The 23,568-nt window shown below is 39.2% G+C and overlaps 1 protein-coding gene across 1 annotated transcript in view; it reads right to left on the bottom strand.

Moving 5' to 3' along the window:
• Positions 1–7,168: 7,168 nt before the first annotated feature.
• C1QTNF7 (C1q and TNF related 7) overlaps positions 7,169–23,568 on the bottom strand; it is a 50,740-nt gene continuing 34,340 nt past the window's right edge. Inside the window, exons 2-4 of the mRNA XM_030491944.1 lie at positions 9,960–10,158; positions 8,774–9,019; positions 7,169–8,176 (exon numbers count right to left, since the gene is read on the bottom strand). Of these exons, the coding sequence (XP_030347804.1) occupies positions 7,545–8,176; positions 8,774–9,011 (870 nt within the window). The 5' untranslated portion in view covers positions 9,012–9,019; positions 9,960–10,158 and the 3' untranslated portion in view covers positions 7,169–7,544. The remainder of the gene's footprint in view (positions 8,177–8,773; positions 9,020–9,959; positions 10,159–23,568) is intronic.

The following is a 23,568-nucleotide window of genomic DNA, read 5'->3' as shown; positions in this document are numbered from 1 at the left end:
AAATGGGAAACATACCAGAGTTTGAAAAGGTATAATCTCTCAGGAGCTGTAATTTGCAAACATGGGCTTTTCGCCACACCAGGGTTAAAAAATGTGTCAGTAAATGTTCTGAGTCTGGGAAAGCTGGATCCTAAAACCAAAGTAAGAAGTAAGATAAATCATGATAACTTTATAAAGTTATCAATATACCTTAATACTTACATAGCAGAAAAAAGAGGATATGAAGGCTTCATTAGGGTTGTAGAGCCTGCTCAAAGGGAAATACAATCCTTAAGCCCTGGTTAGAGAAGGAGAGGAGGGATGGGTTATCTGCTTGTTAAATGCTCACAACAAGCTTATGTAGGTACTAGAAATGTCAGTGCTATCACATAGTTTGTGGAAATGTGGATTGTGTTATATAATTTTCCTACTTTTTATAGGTACAAAGCAATTTATAGTTTTCCTATCTATTCTAGAGAGGAGTCTTTTCTTTTTCACTGAATTGTTAATAAAGTAAATTCTTATGTTAACATATTAGTATCTTTAGTGTATTAGTATCTTTAGTATGACCAGAATAAACAATATTGCTGATACTAAATGGAGTTATTAGAACTATTTATAATTGTTTTTATATGAACAGTACCTGGAACATCTGAAGGTCTGTTACTGCAAAGTTTTAGTAGCTAGAATCACATGAAAACAGATGACTAAATTGTTTCCCATTTCTGAATACTGTTGCAAGAAGGAGATCATGGGAAGAAGCAAACGGTCATAGCAGATAAAAAGATTGAGAGTATGCATTTTTAATTGCTAAAAGAGGAACTATCACAGCTAGAAGACACCTGACATGACAACATCTTTCAAGAATGGGAAAGAAATGTCATCAGAAAGCAGGTTTCTTAGGGTAACATACACATATACAATCTCCGTTAACTGCTAAGTCTGACCGTATGTCGGACTGTGGAAATGATCCAGTGGGTGAATCTTTGCACAAAGTTTTGGCAAGGACTCAGGTTCAGCATCTTGTTTTGCTAATATGTCTATGTCCCAACAATCTATTCCACTTTCAGGAACAGTTGTACAAACAGTTTAAATAATGGGCAAATATGAACAGCATTATGTAAGGAACATTACTATAATATCCTAAAGGAGCAGTGGAGGACCTTTGCTTAGCAGAATGGAAAGCTGCTTAAAAACACATGTCAGTACAATGACTCTACTCACAGGAGACACATGGAATTCAAACCACATATGTTTTCTGGAGCAGAGAACAACTCATTTCTCTTGGTCAGCATTATAAAAACAAAGGCAAGCCCAATGTCATTGATTACACTGGAGAGCAGATTTAGTGCTCCAAATAAGATGATGTGAGCTGCTCCTAGAGGTGCCACTGTCACGCTTAGGCATAGACTGTTGTTTTGTCGATGATGGTCAAGGATGGCTTTTTAGCACAGGCAGCTTGTAGTGACCAGGCTGCAGGTTGCCCCAGGGACAGGCAGGCTAAGGGATCACAGACCCCATGTTCAGCATTAAAACAGTTTTTAAATGAACAGTGGACAATGAATGATAGTGTTTATTCTGAGGCTTTGAGGATAAATCAAAGTTTGGATTGCCATATACACCTCTCTATGACTGCCAAAGCCAAAACTTGTAAAAGCAAATTAAAACAGAAGCATAACTGCAAATCCTACAAGCCATGTGCAACATTTACAGAATAAGAGTACGTGCTTCTGTGTTCTTAGAATAGGAATTTCAAGTGCCATGTGCAACTCTACAGTGATCCCAGTCTCAGGGAGGTTACAAACTAGAAATAACAAGCTCTGCTCATCTTGATTATTTTAAACTGAACACACCTTACTCCAACAGGACAGAAATCACAAAATTTCCTGAAATTTGTCACAGAAAGTTTAGAAGTCCATGTTCATGTACCAAAACGTCTGACAGTGTGGGTGAACACAGGTGGTGCATGGAAGGGACATTGGCATCAGTGGGTAGCCAAGTTTCAGATGAGTAAAGAGATTGTTCTTCAACTCAAAGGTTTTAAATCCTGTCCACTGTCTTCCAAGAGTAGAGATAACACTTGGTTGAAAGTAGAGAAAGAAAAGATACTGCTGGTACATTTCCTTTATACAAGTCCATTCATTTCTAGAAATTCCATCTGCTTCTTGCTAAAAATTTGCTTTAGAGCCTGCTGAGAATCATAGTTCATTTATGTTTATCGAGAATTCAGTATTTTTTGTCCCTTTGTTAACATGACATAAGCAAGGCTATTCTTCCACAGAGATGATTTTGCAAATATTGAGTTATGTTTTGTATCGTGCTTAGGATTTTGACAAGTGCTTTAAAGTCAAAAAGAAACAAATTCATATTTTTTTGGTATAAGTAGAAACACTCAAGGATACATTTAGGTTTGCTACACCTAAAATTAAATATCCTTAAAAGCTTGAATATTTTATATATACCTAAGTGTGTTGAATTTGGAGGTGTGAGAGGATTGTCTAGCCCACCTTAATATGCTGTAAAATTTTCTCAGCCAAGTTACTGCAGTTGAAGTTATCCCAGGGGGAACTTGAGCAATACTTTATGAAAGGTCTGACAAGAGGTCACTTCCATCATTATAAGGGTACTTCAATGTTCTCATCAATCCACATCTTCGCTCTAATTGTGAGACATATAAATTGCCCAGTTAAATGACACCAATTTTTCCACTTAGCGGATTGTCCTTTAAGAGCAGACATCTTACTTAACTTTTGCCATCTCAAAGTTAAAGGGTAACCTAAGTTACTCATAGGTACAGGTAATGGGAAGAGACAGGTACCTCCTGATTCCTCCTTTCTTAAAGTAGGTGTCTAATACAGTGTCATCCAGAGATTTACCCCACCTCTTTCTTTGCACAGATGACAGGAGAGATAACTAATTTAGCCTAAGCAATGATCTTTGAGCTTTTAGAGATTAAAGTCAGGTAAGATAAATTTTATATTAGTAGTTGCTGCAGGAACAATCTGCATAGGGGAAATATCTCTTCACAACTCTTCCAGCAGGTAGCTGCCTGGTTGTACCAAAGTAACTATACTCAGAATTGAGGGGTATAAGCCAAATGCCAAATAATCCAAGGAACCTTTTTCTTTGGTTATATTTATTATTAAAAATAGATGTTTAATATGTCTAATTCATTTTTCTTTTGCTTTAGGTAGTAACTTTCATGATCTGATCTGATAATATGCAGGTAGGACAAAACCAAGTATCAGAGACTGAGAATTTTGTGAGACTACTCAGAAATTTCTTCCTGCCGACGTGAGGAAGGATCATGCCTCTGAAATTCAGAAGTACTGACATAACCTCAGGTGGGAGTGGTGACTTAAGGAGTTACAGGAAAGTGAATATAAATTCTAAATGCTCTCTGAGCTGAGGTCTAAATGGTTTATACTGAAAGGAATAAATTGCTTCTTGAAAGCAGTGTACTGCTCATTGAGAAAGATTGTGGTATATTGCTTTGTCAACTCTATTTTTCTCCTGTTTACTCTCATATATTATTTCCTGGATGGGATTCATCACCTACTGAAATACATATATAAAGTAAGCCACATTTCCATATAAACTGTAATACATTTCACAGAAAACTGAAGTTCCTACTGACCAAATTGCCTAGTACAGCATCAGTATATGAATACCTGCCAATGGATAAATTAAACCAATCAGTGAAAAGTAAATTATTTAGTAAATGTCATAGTGAATGAATATGAACTGAACCTAGTGGAAGGTAAATAAAATAGTATAGGAACTGCACCAACTAATGAAACATACTTGGTAGGGAACGAAATAAGATGCTTGTCAGTTTTGTATAGTTTTGCCTATTCCACAAGTACATAAATGGTGTTAGGTAGATTTAAAAATATTTGAAGAATGTAGATGATGTTGTCAGTACTGATATCCACTATTTCCTCTATATTGCCTGAGCATTGTAAAAAAATTCTTAGGACTTGTTGCTCCTGATAAAATTGTTTAATGGCCTAAACCATATGGACATGAATACCAGTAGTGAAAAACGTAAATGTATTTATTCAAAGTAACATACTCATATCAAGATGGAGTTTAATGTTTAAGTAATTATCTAGGTTAAAAATGTTCAGCAGTGGAACATGTGACAGGCTTCTTCCTTGATGTCACTCTACCAAGTGTAAAAGAAGTTGGAAAGGGTAAAAGATCGTGGGCAGCTATGTTGTTTCAAATAACTGTGTTTTTACTTATGTATATTTACATACCTATATCCCAAGAGTTGGTGCTGCAGCAAAGACGTGCTTCCTCCTGGGAGTTTCTCATGGTGACACTTTCTCTCTGCTGACTATAGGCAAAATCTAAATGTCTACCTTGGTCTAGATGCCTAATTTTATATGGCATTATGGCATGTGTATAATGACATATATATTGTGTAGAAATCTCTGATGAATTTCAAATTTAATCCCAAAGAGATTCTGTTCTTTGTTATCCTACAACATCTCGAAACCAAATCAGACCTCCCCATCTGCTGGTGTAAATAGTAGAAAGACTTCATCCCAAGAAATTTTCTATACAAATTCAAATTTAGACAGAGGAATACCCCTAATGAAAATTCATGTCATCAAAGTTGATCTATTTTCAAGTAAAATAATAGCAATAGCAGTGATTTACTTTAAGATAAAGTCTTGAGATCCTGAATGAGGGCAGGGACACATACTACTTGTACACATATGCTATCCATACATGTAGTAAAAAGATTCTTCTTGCCAAAGCCTATTGACATAATTCAATGGAATTACTTATTTTTAACAGTTCATGCCAAAATATTAAACTGTTCAAATAACTACAGAATCCAAATGGGAAAACTTAGGGAAGCTAAAATGACTATTGTATGATTGCACAAACATAAATCTAAAATTATTAAGTAAAGGGAAGCAATAACTCTTGGTTTACTTATTCCCATGATGTCATTTTCAATATAGGTGTGGTTAAAATATCCCTTTTATATTTCATTCATTTTTATAAGATTATTACATGGAAGCAGTTTGCTCTTACTTAGGATTGCAACCAGCAACATTTCACTGTAAAGCGCTATTTTTCTCTATTCAATTGTGAAAAATTAGTTTTGTCTAAAATTTTTCCAGATTTATTGTAACTACCACATATGTTTCTCTGGAGTCTGAAGTAAATCAGTCATACTCTTTTCTTAAGTTTAGCTTTATAGGACATTTTCTAATTCTAATAAAAATCAATTCATTACTCCAAACATAAACTTTCTATTGATTAAAATGGCATAAACCTATCTCCATATTTTTTTGAAATAAACATATATTTAAATACTTGCATCAGTTGCTTTTGCTGCATAATACATATTATAGATTCAATCCTGCATCTGCTGAATTATGTTTTCTGGAAGTCATGGTCCTGGTATGATGGCTGTTCTGTCCTATGGAATTCCAGTGCAGACAGCACTGAGCAATGCTGATAGTCTTTGTGCCTTGTATAGACACTGATGACTGTGAAGCATTGGCATCAGTCATTGTTATAAATGATAATTGGGGTGCATTTTGCTCTCATATTGTGCTTAATTTGCAGATGTATAAATGATTGTACAGCTCAGTGACAAACTGAATCTGTAAGTGTTCTCTTCCATATTTTTCACAGGAAGCAGCCCTTGAACAACACTAATAAATTAGATGTCTAGTTAGAAAAATAATCCACTTTTGTCTTCTACCACCCATCTCTCACTGTCAAATAAAATAAGGGTTGTACAGGCATTGCCAGTTTGATTTGTGGATAGGACTTTGCACCTCTTCACTGCATAAAGCAGCAATCATTTACTCAAAGACATGTGTTAACGTGGAGAAATGAGGGCACAGATACAGGGTGCATAAATTAATGTTCCATAGATAACTGTAGTGCTCATCTCAGCAGTATTTTTGTGTAATTTTATTTGGATGTGATTTTCTTAATTAAGTCAAGTACACAATAAAAAACAGAAATTTCCCTGCACCTTGGTCATGAATAAAGTGGGATCGAGAGTCTGCAACACAGACTACTAGGGTTTGAAACTGAGTAACTGTTAGAAATAGCAGGTTTATGTAAATCTGGAATGAATAAAATAAGATTGTAAATTCTTGGCAAGCAAGAGCACCCAATTAAAGATAGCCAGTGTTGACTTAGAGGTGTTGAATGCTGGAGAACTCATAATATTACTAGGTATTTTTACAGTGACTGCTGCCACGGTTAAAATGGGTTCCTTATTCCCAGAGGGAATTGGTACAGTTTCTCATCTGTGGATATTGCTGTGTTCCTATCTGATAGAAGGAAGTGTCAGCTACTACCAGAAATTTTGTCTCCAGGCAGGTACCTGCAGACTGTGATCAAATCACCTCTGGTCCTCATTGGCAAGAAAAATAAGTTGACCTTGTTACATCTCTTGTGTAATCCACATGGGTAGAATTACAACCATTTTTTTATTCAATTCTTGAGTAAGTTCTTGAAACATTAACGGAAGTAGCATCTTTATAAGTAACTACTCTTTACTCCTACTTATAATTCCATTTGTCATACATTAAAAAGGATGTACCAATAGCCTGCTCTGATGGCTCATATTTAGCTGATTATCCTTGAGGTCCCATGTACCTTTTCCAAGTTCACTGATTTCCTGAATGCAGTTTTTCATCTTGTGTGTGACTCAGTTTGTTCCATATGCTTTATTCTCATTACTGGTTACTGTTCTATCAGATTTTTGGCATCCATAATTTTCTTCAGCACAAAATTTATATTTTCTTCCACATTTCTCATGAAGATACTGAGTAGCATTGGAAGAATAGCAAACCCACTTGGAGTTACACTGAAAATACCCATGTTGAATACTGATTTTCTATCTTCAGGTTTTCAGCTCTCCCAGTTTTTTATTATTTTATATGTTTAATACCTTTGTTCTGGTCTTTTATGGCTGTCATTGGGCAGTCCTCAGCTAGTACTGTATGTATTTATTAGGAGGTTAGTTAGTTATGCATAACACTTGGTGTAAATACCAGATGGGACTGTCCTTGTGACCAGTTCAGCTGCATCCTGAAGCAGGCATTCCTACTGTATTCCTCTCCTTTTTAAAAATCAATGTTTTCTCTGTTTTTAATGTGTTTATTTCCTGTCTTAACACAACCAAAGATGATATTACTGTCAATTGTTCAATTTTACTTTAATGACATGTACAAAATATCCATTCTACATTGCAACTTTATATATTTTATATAAAATCCAATGTACAGTATCTTAAATTTGTTTAAATAGTATTATAAACATAACTTTCAGGAGAAGTCAGTTCTGGAGTGATGCAGTCTTTTGTTAATTACAGTTCCTTTTGATATCCCTGCTGTTCAGTAAAAAATCCGGCTTATATTACATATTCTAGAAAGGTCCTTATAAACTCAGATTTGGTTCCTATCAGAACAAAAATAAACTCCCAGTTCATTTTTTTTTTCAACTTTGTGTCCCCTACACAGCTAGATAAAATCCTGTGCTGGGGTGTCCAGTTTGAATGTCATTTGACATGATCTGTTTCAGAGCTCATCTTCATCCGATAAAGCATCAAGGTAATCTGTATCAACGTATAAGAGAAATCCAGAAAACAAACTGTCTGCCCACGTTGGATCGGAAAAGAGACCATTTTGGTCAGCGTAGAAGATCTCAAGCCATACTTCATCTTCTGGCTGAAGGTAGATCACTGTGGATCCAGAAGCTACGTCATGGTTGCCTGTGTTTGCATCAAATGTCTTTATCCGGTACTTTCCATTGTGAACCAGCCCAATTGCAAGATGCTTGTTTGCTAAGGTGATATCATAGGAAAAATAATAAATCCCTGGGATGGCACAAATAAACTTCCCTGTGGAAGGATTATAATGCTCCCCCTCATTGAAGAGCACTTTATTGAACACAATCGGTAATCTTTCTTCTGGGTAGCTTGTGGTGATGCCAACAGAAAAGGCAGATTTCAGCACTATCTTTCCACACTTACAGACCCCTGGCGCACCTGGCTTTCCTCGATCTCCTTTATCTCCCTTAGGTCCTGGTGGTCCAGCTGGACCTACTTCACCTTTGGCACCAGTCAATCCTCCAGGTCCTTTTTTACCAGCCTGACCTGGATCTCCTTTCTCTCCAGCTGGTCCTGATGGCCCAGTCTTTCCTCTTAAACCTTCAAAAACATTTTAAGTTAGTTAATCATTGCACATATCGTCTCAGTAAATGATTGTGTGGGCTACTAGTAAATTAGCAAAGTATTGGCAAGTTGGAACAGAGGACTGGGCTCCACAGCCCGGGGTCCTTTGTTTCTATATTCCTACTTTTCTTCATACACGTTGATTACACATTGGAGAATTTTATACCTGATCAGTCCATTACTGACTGAACTATGGATGCTATAACAATACTTGTGTGCTAAATATCTTCTATTATTTAAGCATTTTTAGTATGTATCTAAGTACCTGCTAATCTTTTATTCCTGGCTAATGGCAAAAATGAGACTTGTTTATTTGACACCACATGTTTCATTTTTCTCAAACTTTTTCTCAGCATTGGTGTGCAGGAAGGCTATGCATTTGTATTTATTTGCACAGATTTAGACATATCTAAAATATATCTGCACATTTTCTTTCACTACATACACATGCATCACACTTAAACCCACACAGCCACATACACACATTCATCATACAAAATATACGTATAACAGTGATGATGAAAGGTCTTATTTCATTGTACTACTGTGTTAGGTTGCACAAATATTCAATACCTGCACTCCCTTTTTCACCTTTTTCTCCCTTCCTGCCATCTCTACCATCTCTTCCTGGAAGACCAATGCGTCCATGTGGCCCTGGGGATCCTCCAGCTCCGGGGGGACCCACAGGGCCTGGCAAACCAGGGATGCTACAGATGTATCTGGTGTAGTAATTTTCTCCTTTGAACTGGTTTTGAAGAGGTTGTTCGCTTGTGTAGATGACAAAACTTGTAATGTAAAGCAACACAATCATCCTTGGATCTGGAAAAAATACATACGAAGAAGACTATGCATGTTATGGCACTCTAGTCACATGCAGATGGCTCTGAATATACCAATAAGTGTGACATTATACAGAAGTGCGCATGCAGAGATCAACCTGGGATTTCTGCATTACCAGAATCCATGTAGGAGGCCAGGAGGAAAGTCTGTCAGGACCTCTTTCTGGTTGCCGTATATGCTACCGTATGTGACTGACATAGTATAATTGGCACAGTACCAGCTTTTTTGGACCAAAGTTTGACACATTAAAAAAAGAATCTGGGTTTTTCAATGAAAAGTCCTTTGCTTGCATAATTTTGGGGTTTTTTTTTGTGTGTGTGTGTCTTTGAGACCTGTATAAGCTTTACAGGGAAAAGCCGCCTTGCTGGAGGGAGTTATATCTGTGTTAGGAAGATGTGCCCATAAGAGCAGTCTCTTCTAGTGAGCACAAAGCTTACAGAAGCATTTAATTTCATTTCCTTTCATTTCATTTCCTTTCATTTAATTTCATTTTGAAATTTGCCTTTATGGTTGCAAATGGGTCTCCAACCTGAATAACCACAGCAGAAACTTGCTGAGCCTGCAGAAGAATATGAATAGGAGCTACAGTTTCAGTGCCTGGTTGGGAACCCTGGTGACCACAGCACAAATAACTGCTTCACCCTAATCGGTCAGGTTGAGTTAGGTAGCTGCCTGGTGAGGAATAGATGGAGTAAGAAGGGGGCTGCTAAAAGGTTAGGGGCTTTAAGCCTGGTTTGGACTGTCATATGACATGAACCGTGTTGCAATATATTGCAAGAAAATTTTTTAAAGCTTTGTATATAGCATTTGAGTGTTTTCATAAACATTGAATGTGAATTGGATTTCTCTATTCCACTGTACACTGGAAGAGTAAAGAAAATCACTGTACAAACAGTAACATGCTAAGGAGTTGCAATACCTGATGTACAAAGGTGTCTTCAATTAGTGTTGCATTAGCAGAGATTCGGTCATGTGTCAGGTGAGATTTTGCGAGTCAAGTTGTTTTTTCTAGTTCCCTTGCTGGCTTCTCAGAAGACTTGTGCAGAGTTTTTTGTTGGAGTAGTCCATTCCTTCAGAGTTAATTTACAGTATTCAAGGAAATCAGAGTCTACTGGTTTCTGTGAGAGAAAAAGAAGATATGGAGTGGGGGATTCAGAAAAATATCTGTGAAATGCCATCTACCTTTTTTTTTTCTTTTACAGTGAAACTCAAGATTCATTGTCAAACTCAGAGTTAAAGAAGCTGCAAAGTGAATTAATCTAGAAATCGTTGTTCTAATTCGCTTCTCTGTGATACTGATTTAAAACTCCAAACCATTACATTTATTTGCAGTTAATGATATTTCAACTGGTATATGTCATGGTCAAATCTATTCAGCATAGAAAAAGACCAGCATATACAGATTTTTTTCTTTATGAAAAATCTTTTCTGTTTGAAAGAATAGGAAATTAGAAGCTGTCTTGGTATCAATGGCAATGCAGAAAAAAGGATGAAAATATTGCACTTGGAGAGAAATAAGCAATGCTCCAGAATTCTCTTCAGTGATGCATACTCCGCTTTTCATATTAAACATCTTGTATCAAATAGGCAGAAACCAAACTATTAATTTTGCTGTCTTTTAATAAAGCCTTACAGTACAGTCAGACACAACAGCCTTCAAGAGTGGATTAACATATGAATGCTTAACATTACAGCAGAGCAGCAAATTATAATTCCAAGGCAGCTATAAGCACAAATTTCACAGTGATGCTCTGACGTACAGTAGTACACAGTACTGTACTCAAAGCTCATGGATTTTCATAGGACTTAAATCAGGGACAACAAAGCTGTCTGCAGAGGAGAACAACTTCAAGCACTTAGCCAGGAGGGAGCAGCTTGGAGGGAGTTCGTGTCTAAGACTGCATATGCATTTTACACAAAGCTGATGGATAAAAAGCAGACATGACCTAAGGATCAAGGACTGGAACAAAAACTGCCCTTTGCCAGATGAAAGTCAGAACCAGTAGGCGAGATGTTCCCACACTGTGTTGCATGTAAGCCAAGCAAAAACAATCTCAGCAACTGCTGTTTTTTCCTATGTCCAGGACCTTCTACAAATCAGAGTAGGAGCCTTCAGACAGCTGCTGCTGTCACTGGCTGGCCAGTAGCTTATTGATGTGTGAAGTGGCCTCCAGCTCCCAGACTTCCCCTGCTGTTCTTCTCATGTGCCTACAGGAAATCAATTACTCTGGGACATGTGCTTCTGCTAAGGCCATGGGAAAAAAGACATTTGGGGAAAGTGAGAGGAAAGGGGTTGTTGAAGTAACGATGTGCCATAGATGGTTGAGGCATTGTGGTTGGAGAATCAATTTGGGAAGGAGGAGGAATAATGGAGAATATGTGGAGCTTTCAGCTATGGGTTGGGGGATCTTAAGAGGTGATGGGGCTGTGAAGCAGAATGGTGAGACTGCAGGAAGGAGAACAGAGAAGGATTTAGAGGAAATAGTGATAATGTTCAGTGATAATGTTTACAGTCCTGAATTTGGGCTTGAGGTGAATACGGGAGGTGGCTTCCAACGGTGGCAGCCAACAAATGACATTTGGGAAACCATGCATTAGACCACAGAATCAGGACTTCGCTTGCCCTTTGACTTCAGGTTCTTGCATTTCTTCCTGTGTAATGGTCCAATTTTAAAAGGAGGAGTGGAAGGTACCTGTCTTTGTCATTGCAAAAATCGTTTGGAAAGTGTGAATCTCCTCAGGCCAAGGAAGGATGTAGTGTTGAGCCCATCCCCCTGTTTCCTGGTGAGTGCTTTAAAAGGTAAATTTAATGTTAAAGGTGAATGATAATGTATGTCCATGCTTTTGAAATTTCAGGCTGAATTAGGAGGCCAAAATCAGAGATTTCAGTTCACCTGTGCTTACAAAGTTAGAGATCACTTTCTCAGGAGCCACCTATGTTGCAGTGAAATACTTGATCGCAGAGAGTTAACTAGTAGGCAGAAAGTGAGTCATAAATTACACCTTGGTCCTGTTGTTTCAGGGTACAAACTCTGTATAGTTTGTATATTTTTCGAAGATAGATACAAACTTTTGTCGATAAACTGGGGTAGGCAACAATGTCATTTGTATACGCCAAATAGTTTCATTCAGGGAAAACCAACATTTGAGGAGTTCATTCTTTTCCCCAAATATTGAAATCCAAAACAAGCACATGGTATTCTTGTTCAGAACAATAATGATTGTCTTCAACAAAACCATCACCAAAAATAATAATGAGAATTATATAAATACAGGATTAGAAGAATGTTATTCCATGTTTGGAAAATAGCATTTCAACAGGTTCCACTAGGTAGAGCAAGAGTGCACGCCAAAGCATTCACTGGAAGATGATGAATGTGCTGATAAGTTCTAATGTGCAGTGATTTCTGGAACAGCTTTTCCAAGTGAGGGTGGTAGGTTCATTTGTTCCGTCGTTGACCAAATTGCATGAGCAGCATAATCACTGCCCTTGTGCATAAACCCACATGATCGTCTGATTAATTCAACCCTGGAAAAACATTTAAAACCGTATTCTGGACGTAATACATGCCACACTCTGTTAAGGTGACAGACCTAAAGAATCAGAAGGAATATCAAGAGAAGCGTAGCCAGGAGATCGAGAGAGGTGATTTTGCCATTTTACTTTGCTCTAGTGAGACCCTACCTGGAAGCTCTGGAGTCCTTAGTGCAGGGAAGACATGGACCTGTTATAGCAGGTCCAGGGGAGGGCCACAAAAGTGATCAGGGGGATAGAACACCTCTCCTGTGAAAAAAGGCTGGGAGAGTTGGCATTGTTCAGCCTGAAGAAGAGAAGGCTCTGAAGAGACCTAATTGCAGCCTTTCGATACTTAAAGTGGGCTTATAAGAAAGATGGGAACACACTTTTCAGCAAGGCCTGTTGTGATAGGACAAGGGGTAATTGTTTTAAACTAAAAGAGGGTGGATTCAGACTAGATATAAGGAAGAAATTTTTTACAATGAGGGTGGTGAAATGCTGGAACAGGTTGCTCAGAGAGGTGGTAGATGCCCCATCCTTGGAAACATCCAAGATCAGGTTGGACAGGACTCTGAAAAACCTGATCTAGTTGAAGATGTCCTTGCTCATTGCAGGGGGGTTTGGATGACTTTTAAAGGTCCCTTCCAACCCAAACTATTCTATGATTCTATGATCTTGAGAAGATACTCTGTGCATTACATTCCCATTGAAGCTAGGTGCTGGGCAGAGGGTCTTTAACATCAAGCCTTTAGGAAATCTCACTTAATTACTAATAGACTTTATCATTAACATTTTGTTTAAGTTTAAGAATTAACCAATTGTAGCAAAGTCCCAGTTTTGAGACTTCCTGGTACACAATCTAATCTTCCTCCCTTGTCCAGCTATGCAGGTCTTAATTCTAAAATTTACTAATTGGCATTGTTTTGAAACAATCATACAAGATTTCCCATGAATCTGTTATAAATAAAAGCTGGGTCAAAAGCCAATAATTATTAGTCGCAAGTTATCCTGGCTATGTTCTTACATTTGTCTTTCCTTGCTAGCTTTGAATTAATTTCCAATATATATATACAACTATTTGAGGAAAAGATGTGTTTTAACTTCCTTGTGCAAAAAAATGTAGACGAGAAGTAGTGATGCTCCTAGGACTTTTCTGTCTGCAGCGCTAGTAATGGCTTAGTGGTGTGGAACAACATAGCCTATACATCCTCTGGCTCTCCAATAGCAAAGGCCCATACTGCCTCACATCCGCTACCTCGTATGCCCACTGTGGAATGTGCAGACCTTCCCCAGCTCTCCCATCCACAAGAAACAAGGTGGAGAAGGAGATAAAGTTAGGTTGAGAAGCAGAGAGAGACACCCTCAACAATTAGGCTGAAATCTCACTAGCTATGCCTGTGTTTTCCCTCTCAAAACATGATCCACAAAAATCAGTTGTGTCTGCATGCCTGAACGGTCTAAATCTGCCAGTCAATTTGCCACCATCACTGACCTTTCTACAAAGCCTCAGAAAGAGAGTCTTGCAGTTTAGCATGCCACACTCTGCAGTTTCTTTGGACTGTACGATTTTTATGCTATTTAAAACACAAGTCTTATATGGGTTTTTATCACAGGTATTTTACATAAATCATTCACCTTCGGCTGGGCACAGGTTTATGCATCTCCCAGATTGTTTTGTGTTACGGGGACTATAGTGAGCTTCCAGAGCTCCACTCGTAAGACCATGCCTTACCCAAAGGAATCAAGACCACAGCTGGCCACCACCACAGTCCTTGGGTTATCTACACAATCCAGCAGTCTTCGCATGGCTTTACATTGACTTTACTTCTCTTGTGTAAGAAGGGGACAGTGACCTGACAGTTTTTGAGCAGTCTGAACTTTTGATTCCCAGTCCCAGAATGGTTGATGGTGCCCAAAGGGATCAATCAGCCAGTGGGAAGGAACATCAGCTAAATATTTCTGATAAGATGGTCCTTAAAGGCCTTATTAGCAATGCTGACATTTAACAGTCTCACTCACATAAGCTGGTACTGTTTGAACAGCCTCCTTCATAACTACATTGAATGCACTCGGATTCTTCAACCACATCTCAAGCCTTCATGAAAAATAGAGTGCATATAACCAAGACCAGAAGTTCAATGTGTTTGATTTTATTTCTTAGTGCCTGACATGAAACATAGTCTCCCTGGTTCCATCTATTCCCATTATTTGGAAGGTTGTTTTTATGAAAGATGCCCTAGAAGCTGGTCAAGGCATGTATCACTGAGATAGTCTGATTCAGCTGCAGGGAATTTCAACATGAGGGCTGGCAGACAAAGCAGTTTCACTGCCACCTGTACTAGAACACACAAATAAATGAAACCTGACAGAATTTGTCTTGACAGAGAGCCGAGAAGCTGGGCCAGTTGCTTACAGTTGGAAATTAACATGGATAAAATATGTTTGCTTGCAAACATAGTAAAAATGGTCAGGGTTTAACACTGGAAGACTCAGGACACAGGTGTCCCTATACCTCGGGTAGAGGGTCGCTTAAAAGGCATTCTCTATTTTCTTAAAATAAATAAATTAAAAAGAAAAAGAGTCAGGAGCCATAAATCACTAGCTGTCATCATAGATGACTTGCAATTTGCAGGGTTAGTTATGAATCTGAACTGGAGGCAAGCATGTGGAAGTATGTAGGCATCTAAAAGTGTGGATAGATGCCTAGAGCAGTGTGCCCATCTCCGATGGAGTTCAGGCAGGCTTCCTCTTGTTGGTCCCTTCCCAGGTCTTGCCAGGAGAATTTCCATCTCCTGTCTTAGATCATTCTGCTTTATCAACCTTGCAATGATAGAAGAGAAATGGAAAACAGGCTGGGAAAACCATTTCAGATGGCAAGGAAAGAGGGAAAAAGAGAGGGAGCAAAAAGAAAATGTCAGACTGCAAGGCACATGAGGACAAACTAACAGAAGTCATAGATTTCACCATGATTCATAGGCGACAGACTTCCACTTCTTTGTGCCTTGTGCTCGCTTGTGTTCAGACCTGGGCTTTGTGAGCAAAAGACCATAAAGTGCTCCCATCATGAGAGCAATCACTTTGCACAAGGGTGAATGATGAGGAACCAGACAGAAAAGCTTGCTCAGGACACACACAGCAAGAACAGCCCTGGGAAATTCACTGGATTTTTGCTGAGTGTGTTCTAGTCCTTGTGCATGGCTTAATTCTCACCTCTCAAAGTAAATGTCATTTATTAGATCACAGACACCTTGGAAGATGGATTTTCTTTCATGCAGTTGGTCCTTTGGCGACAGCATTTGTACCAAAGAACAGTGCTCAGCATCTAAAAAGATAATCATGCAGAGAAGAAAGCTTCCAGACCATGAAAAGGACACTCGTACACCAGCACATTGTTTTTTTCTGGAAGTTCATCAAATGATATCATCCAGGCATTGTGATTTTCTGGGACCCCTGTGTAAAAGCAGTCATCCAGCCAGGGACTACATTCTACTTGAAACTAGGCAAAGACCAAAGGAGCAGTTTAAATGCCTGGGCAGGACTAAGCTGGTTGATTTCCCCTGAATCAAGCTGGGGAATGCTCCCATACACTTCTCGGCAAGAGGAGCAGTGGCGGCTGTGACCTGAGGCAGGGAGCAGCCATGGTCAGCTGAGTAGCAACCTCTTGTCCCTGTTGTGCTGCACATGAAAAGGACATCTGTCTGGGGCTTGACACGAGTAGATTTTTTCAAGCTGCAGTCATAGTTAAATTAGCAATGTTTTTAAGTGTACGAAAGGTCTCTCCAACTGCTGTTGCAACACAGCAAGCCATTAGCTTTTCTGAAAAGGGAACTGGACATTTACATGGGTAAATCTCCAGCTAGAAATGGCTTGCTAAACAGTGTGGTCCCTTCGGTCCAGGTGATGTTGTAAACAGCCCCTAACATACTGGGGAGTGCAAAAGTAGGATGAAGTATAAATTTTCTAACTTTAAAGTTCAGGGAACTATTCATGTCTAACAACACTGTGGAGGACTAATTAGTTTTTATTTATGTGACAATTAGAAGATAGAAGGCCTTGTAAAAGCCTTATAATATGAATTTAATTATCTTAAACCATTCTGAAATTTATTATTGAGAGTTTATGTGTTGCAGCATAAAAGCAGGAATTTCTGAAGTGCTCCATGCTAGCCAAGTAGTGTTCCCAGGAGTGGCAGAACTGCACAACAGAGCTCGGATAATACCAGTCCTGAAAAAATCTCACTAGCTCCCAGGTTCCTGCTTGAGATACACAGATATTCAGGACAGCAATGTGAGACCCAGGCTATGCACACCTGACATGGCACAATGACCAGGCAACCATGCAAATACTGATAGCTTTCTTACAGGGCTACATCCACAGGGCACTGCACTATCCACTTCACAAAGTTAGCTGCAACGTCTTCATCTTCTGACCCGTGGTGCACCTTTGGCATGTTCAGGAGCACTGAAGAGAGAGCCTCAGCATGAAACCAAAGAGTCAAACTTAAGGGAGAGTTTGTGGCTGTGAAGCTGAATCTCACAGAGATGTGGGTCTTAGGAAGCCATGTGTCATTAGCACAAACGATAAATGCATTTAAAAGTTTAAGTCATACTGTAAATCAGTGGGGCTTGAACTTCTGAAAGCTTAAGGCACTTTGAAAATGGCTCGAGAGCTTTGAAGCCTCACGTGCTTTTCAAATGCCACCCACATTAATGCATGTCCACAGCCTCTGGGACTGCCAGGCTTTCATGTCAACCCTGGTGGTCTCTTTCTTTCATGCTGGTGCTCTAACTTGTCAGTACAGGAGATAAAAATCTGGCCTCAAAATCAGCATGCTTTCCTGACTGTGGCTGTTCTGAGAAAAATCCTGTTCTCGTGCAGTGGGTCTACCTCAAAGCTATTACTTCAACAGTATTACTTCTATATTTATACTGGAATAGAGAAAGGAGAATTTGGCCTGGCCTAGTCACATGTGTGATTGTTATGGTTAATGTCAGATTCAGGAGATCGGAGCCAGGAAGATGTAAAAATAGAATGAAATTTATGTAATGTCTGATTTTGGGTAATAGCACGCTTTTTAAGTATGCTTCTTCCTGATTAAATCAAGCCTTTAAATAACAACTTGATTTTCAGTGAGGTTGACCTCTTTGCAAGACTGAAGGATATGCACATTAGAAAGACAGCTCTAAACAGTTTGAGGTTGTAAAATAAAATTTCATTTAAATTCTATATGGTATGGTATTTTCTTATTGAAACAAAGACATGTTTCCATAGAAGAGCAGAAGAGACAATACATGCTGCCTCCCATCAGGCTTCACAGGAACACCAGCTCCACCCAAGCCCACCCGCTGGCAACCACATTGGTGCGCAGCAAGCACTCACATAGAACCTGTGTTTCTAGTTGATGGGCCTGATGTTCTACAGCTTCACATCTTGTGGAGGTGTTTGTGTCGGGCAAGGGCTGGCTGCTCCCTGGGGCTGGGAGTGATTGATCGGAGTGGAGCTCCCCACAGGGGTGGCAAGGCAGGGTCTCACCAGCCAGAGCCAGCCCATCACACCAGCAGGGAGCAGCGCAGCCTGGAGGCACTCAGGGGTGCCCTCAGCATCCAAGGCCAGACCAGGACTGTGGGTGGGGGTCAGCCAGGCTGAAATGGGGTCCTGGACCATGGGCAGCTTGGTGGGATGCCCCAGGAGATGCTTGCAGGAACAGTCAGGGATGTCAGTGCCCTCGTGGCTCTGACGGTGTGTACTTACTCAAAGAGGAAAAAAGCACTGCGATCCCAATCTGGCAGCATGAGTCCACTCTAAGCATATGGAAATAACAATTTTCAGCACAAGGCATTCAAAGGTCTGTTTAATTCTGTATGGATCCTTACCCCTCTCCCCACTGCAGCATTCACTGAGCCACATAGCCAACTTGTGTTGTTCAGGGTTTGCTCTTGCTTTCATCAGTTTCCTGATGAGAACCATTTCTATGGTGGACTGTTTGGATTTGCAAGGTCTCAGTCTGAGTTATTTGGGTTATTTTAATACATAAACTGTTATGTATTGTAAAGATGTAAGTGTCAAGTTTGCCTATTTGAAGAAATTGCTCTTACAACACATTGAAAAATCTAAAATCCATGATAAGAGCTTTTTCTCACTGAAGTAACACACACTAATCTTTTTTCTTCTGTACTTCTGAATTGGACATTTCAGGCAGGCAGCTTTAAATCTCCAAGAAAAAAGCTTATGAAGAAAGAATTATTGTCTCATTTACTTGTTTTCTAATTTTTACAGTCCTTGAGAGTGAAAAGCTCATGCTGTTGTAGAGAGCTCTGGAGAGTCTATCAATCTGTTTTGCTAACTAGTATAGCTTACTATATATCCTAGTTGCAATATATCCTAACAAGTCTTTAAAAAGAGTCTAACAAGCATAAGATATAGAGGAAAGGAGAGGAAGGAAAGGAGATAAAAAGAGAAGAGAGAAAAGAGAGGAGAGCTTTGTCTTTTGTTTGACATAAACTTGTCTAACACAAATTTATCTGACACAAATTCACTTAGAAGAATGACAGTTTTTCCTGTGATATAACTTCGATTTAAAACAAAATAATTTGTCGGCCTGATTCTGTATGTACTGAAATGAAATGCAAATGTCTCTCTTATTAATGGTGTTTGATCAGATTCACAGAGAGGAAGAAAGAAAACAGAGCACAGAGTTTTCTTTCAGTACATCTGATTTCTTGATTAGAAATGTCTATTTCATGGCAATTGTTTAATCTTACATGCTTTTATTTTTTCATCAGTAAACCAACAACGTCAATAATATCAGGGATAATATCGTTCTGCTGATGTAAAAGAATGTTATTTCAAAAACACTTTTCAGATTCTGCTTTTCTTAAGTAATTGTGAATTGCCATTTCGTATTTCAAATCAGTTCTCTCATGGGACATTAAAATAGATGAAGTCAGCATAATTCCTTCAGTTTTTTCAGTACGGTGCAGATGAGGTCTAGTGTCTGATAACTGGTCGTTTCTGTCTTTGTACAGATCATCAGCCATAATCCTGCTTATCATTAAGAACAAAATTTGGGCCTCATGTAGTTTGGCATAGCTCTATTGAAACCATGTGTCTTGTATTTATATCTGGCCTTGAAGGTGTTTTCTCATTTAGGTTCTTGCAACAATAATTTGACTGGTTTTTTAAACCTGTCCTATCTGGGAAGTGATTATTTCCTTGGGTTCCTCTAGAAAATAGCACGAAGAAGCTGTCAGTCAGCTTGCTATTCTTCATTAGGAAAGTCTGACTTTTGGCTGGTAATGAACAGGCTTTAACTTGAGTTTGTTCTGCATGTGTGTCATGCTTCAGGGTGATCTCAGCAGGGTCTTCATGGGACATAGGTGTGCATTCCTGGATGATCTGAAGATCACAGAGTGCTTAGCAACCAATTTAATTTCATTTGAATTTGCCTTGATCTCAGCCTGACAACAAGTCCCACCTAAGCTTGAATCACGAGGTGTTAGAGTCACCCTAGGAGGTCCCCAACCCAGCTGGTCCTCCCCACACTGATAAAGATGCCACTGTGTAGCAAATAGCATAGATGGAGACATCTGACCTGAATGCAGCATGCTAAGGTTAGTCCACATGGCCAGTAAATGTACATTTGGGTGGACCCTGAGTTGTGTGGTGCACTGTGTCCAAAGGGTGCCAGATGCATTGCCCAGACACAGCACAAGAGGGGTTCCTTTGAACACATAGGTAGCACAGTCATATCCACAGATGACACAGTCTTGGGGTGTGCCTGCATTGCAGATGCAGCCCAGGGTAGTGGTTTGTGGTATGTTATGCCCAAGTACACACATTTTTTAAAAATAAAATGGGTTATAAATAGCCCTCTTTGCAATTCCATAATTAGCGAATATGTCTTTGCCTTATTGAAGTATCTGGAGTTTTGCTCCAGATTCAAGTATCTACTGACAAAATTTACAATAATGACAATAAACTCAGTGTTATTTTACAGTTGCAGCTCCATGGCAGCTGCCTGCCCTGAGCCTTTTTGCATTTTAAACAGCAACCTTGATTTGAATTTATTTCTTAAGAAATTCTGGCTCGTCTAAGACAAACAGTATGCCAGAATCACCTCTAATCATCTGTTTCCCAGAAATTTCCTTACATACTTGTGAATACAAATAAAATATATAAAAAAAGAGGAGTCGTGCAAGGCTTAGAGCATATTAACTTAAAGTTTCCACCAGGGTAAAGGGTTTTGCAATTTCCACTTTAATGGAAACCTAAGGAGATTCAGAACGTATTGACTTGCAAATAAAGTTGAAAATACATAAAACATGGAGAAGCTTTCTCTTGCCTTGGTTAAAATGACCTTTCCTTTCAGTGATAAAACTATTTAAGTTTTATGGCATGAAATCAAGATATAAAAAATTCCTATAATTCAAAGTCTCTCGGATCAGTTCCTTATCCCTCAGTCAGGGCATAATTTTATCACAGGCAAGTGTGTGTGTGTGCATAAACATATACATCTGTACTCTTACCAGCCAAAGGGGTCTTGTTCTCACTTAGCTTTTTTTCAATGCCCTGGAGCATGGTGGATGCATTTTATGTCAAATATATTATTAAAGAGGTTTTTTCTATTTGACTTTGACCAATGGAGTTAATTTTCTTTAATACAGGTCTATTCTCTGATGACCTGAATTAACGATGCACTTAGATTTGTTTCTAGCTGATAAACAGTAAGCTGGCATGGAATAAGCTGTTTTGTTGGTTTTATGTTTCTGATAGGTATCTTCACTGGGCACTGCAGAAAGTTTTATTTTGATATTTGTGTTTTTCTTTATTGCTTAAAATGCACATTATGTCTTGAACACGATAATTGCAATTGAAAACCCTCCTATGCTCAAGCGTAATTTCTTTCCTGCTTAGAATTCTCCTTTTCTTTCTGTGCGATGCTGTGATTTCTTATGAGGCTTCTGTTTTTCCCCTGTCTTTGGGAAAGTTTAAATGTGTTTATGTGTATATATATATGTACACACATTGTAAAGTTAAAAATAAGTTTTATAAATTTATCAGTTCATGGGAGAGAATATCAAAACACTTCACTTGGAGACAATTTTATTGGCACAGCTACTCTCTTATAGTTTTTATCTATTCTGCTTATTTTATTAATGCATGAAACTAGGTCTCTGGAGAAGTTCATAAGCCACTGCTGTTCCTTCTCCATAACATTAATTGGTGTCCCGGTTTGTTCTCTGGGGAAAATTATGAAGTCATCCATAACAATCATTTCATGTCTCTGTTTTGGGATTAATGTTACATATGAATGACTGGTAAATATGATCAAAAGCCCTTCTAGCCCTGTACCCTCTTCTGGTAGCGTCCTGTAGCAGGCTCTTGCACTCCTCCCGAGGATGTGGGAAGCATCCTCACCAGGAGGTTATCTTCCTGCTTCCAGTGCTCTGGGGCTGAGGTCGTCTCAACTGGAGATATTTTCTGAGTCTTTGCTTTCTGCCAGCCTTGCTGGACTCTTCATCCGTAGACTTGGAAAGAGTTTAAACTCTGGCTTTTCACTGCACTCCCCACTGGTAAATCTGTTGGATTTGTTATGCACATAATGCATTTGTCTCCCTTAAACCTTTTTGTCTCCCTTTAAAATATTTTTAACTGGTAATTTCATTTTATTCCATCTATTTCTTGCATTATAAGAGACAGTGATTGATCTGCTCCTTAGTATGTTATTTTTCTCAGAAAAGCAGTATCTTTGGACTCCTTACGACTGCCACAAATATTTCTTTGTTAGATATTCTTAATTTACAAACAAATATTCTAGTGGTTATACGGTCCACTGTATTATAAGAGCCATCTGCTCTTTTCCTCTAGTGTATTAACATTAGTAAGCAAAATTCTGAATGACACACAAGAGCAGCTTTCATGTTATGTCCTCAGATCAGCACAAACCTATCATCTCTAACAAAAATGCAGAAGTACAACTGCAAAAAATGCAGCTGCCTGAGATTGTGCTATCTGGCCTCTGCCAAAGGCATACAGCATGGGGCAGGATCTCCCCACTGTCATTCTGCTAGACTTAAAATTCAAAAAAAAGTAGTAAAAAGTAAATATAATGTTTTCCAGGAGACATCGGTGGCTCTTACAGAAAGAAAACCCCCTCTGAACTCATCGAAGCTGCACAAACTCTCTTCTGTTTGCTACAGACAGCTGAAAGGACAGTCTTAGAGAAACTAAGAGAACTAAGCCATAAAATACTGTTTTCGTTGCTGCACTTCTAACAAAACAATCATGGTTTCTTCATACAGATATGTCTCATTATTATTCAAAATCAAGCCTGTTTATTTATCTGTTTTAAGCACAGAATGTCAGATCCTACAGACTCTTGCTTTGCTCTCCACGAGTAGCCAGCTGAACGCAGCGGCATCACTCATGACTGCATGTCCTCACAGCCACAATGCTGGCTAGGGACATTATGAGACATTTGCCATTCCCTGTCAGGATGGCTTTCCTCCTCTTTCTCCATTTTCTCTGCCTCCTTCTCCTCATCCAGTGACTGCCAGCACTCTCCTTGCTGGGCTCCTGAAAATACTGAGCTCTCCTCCAGCATCAGGAGCCCAAAAGTCAAAATCCGTCCTGCTCCAAACAGGTATATGGGGACAAGACCCTAATTCCCTTTGTTTCCTGTCTATTGGGATGTGGCTTCCTCTGGGTTTTCTCTTTAAGTGTCAGACACTGAGGCTGGAGATGAAGGGGAAGGAGAGATGCAGCAGCATGAGAAGCCCAGGAGCATCCAGGGCCATCTCTGTACGTCTCTTTAGATTGCCACTATGTCCACACAGGACAGAGAGAAAGGGGCGTCTGTCTGGAGAGCAGCGTGGTGGCAGAGAGGTGGCAGTGCAAAGGCTTGTCCCCCTGCATGATTCTACAGCTGGCCAAGTTGAAAGATGACTGGAAAAGTCCTTAAATGGAAAACTCTGATGTGGAACTTGTTTTTCCTGCCAGAAATCTGGCCAAA

Source organism: Strigops habroptila, chromosome 7 (assembly GCF_004027225.2).
Source record: "Strigops habroptila isolate Jane chromosome 7, bStrHab1.2.pri, whole genome shotgun sequence".
Classification (NCBI taxonomy): domain Eukaryota; kingdom Metazoa; phylum Chordata; class Aves; order Psittaciformes; family Psittacidae; genus Strigops; species Strigops habroptila.
This window is presented reverse-complemented; position numbering and strand designations above follow the sequence as displayed.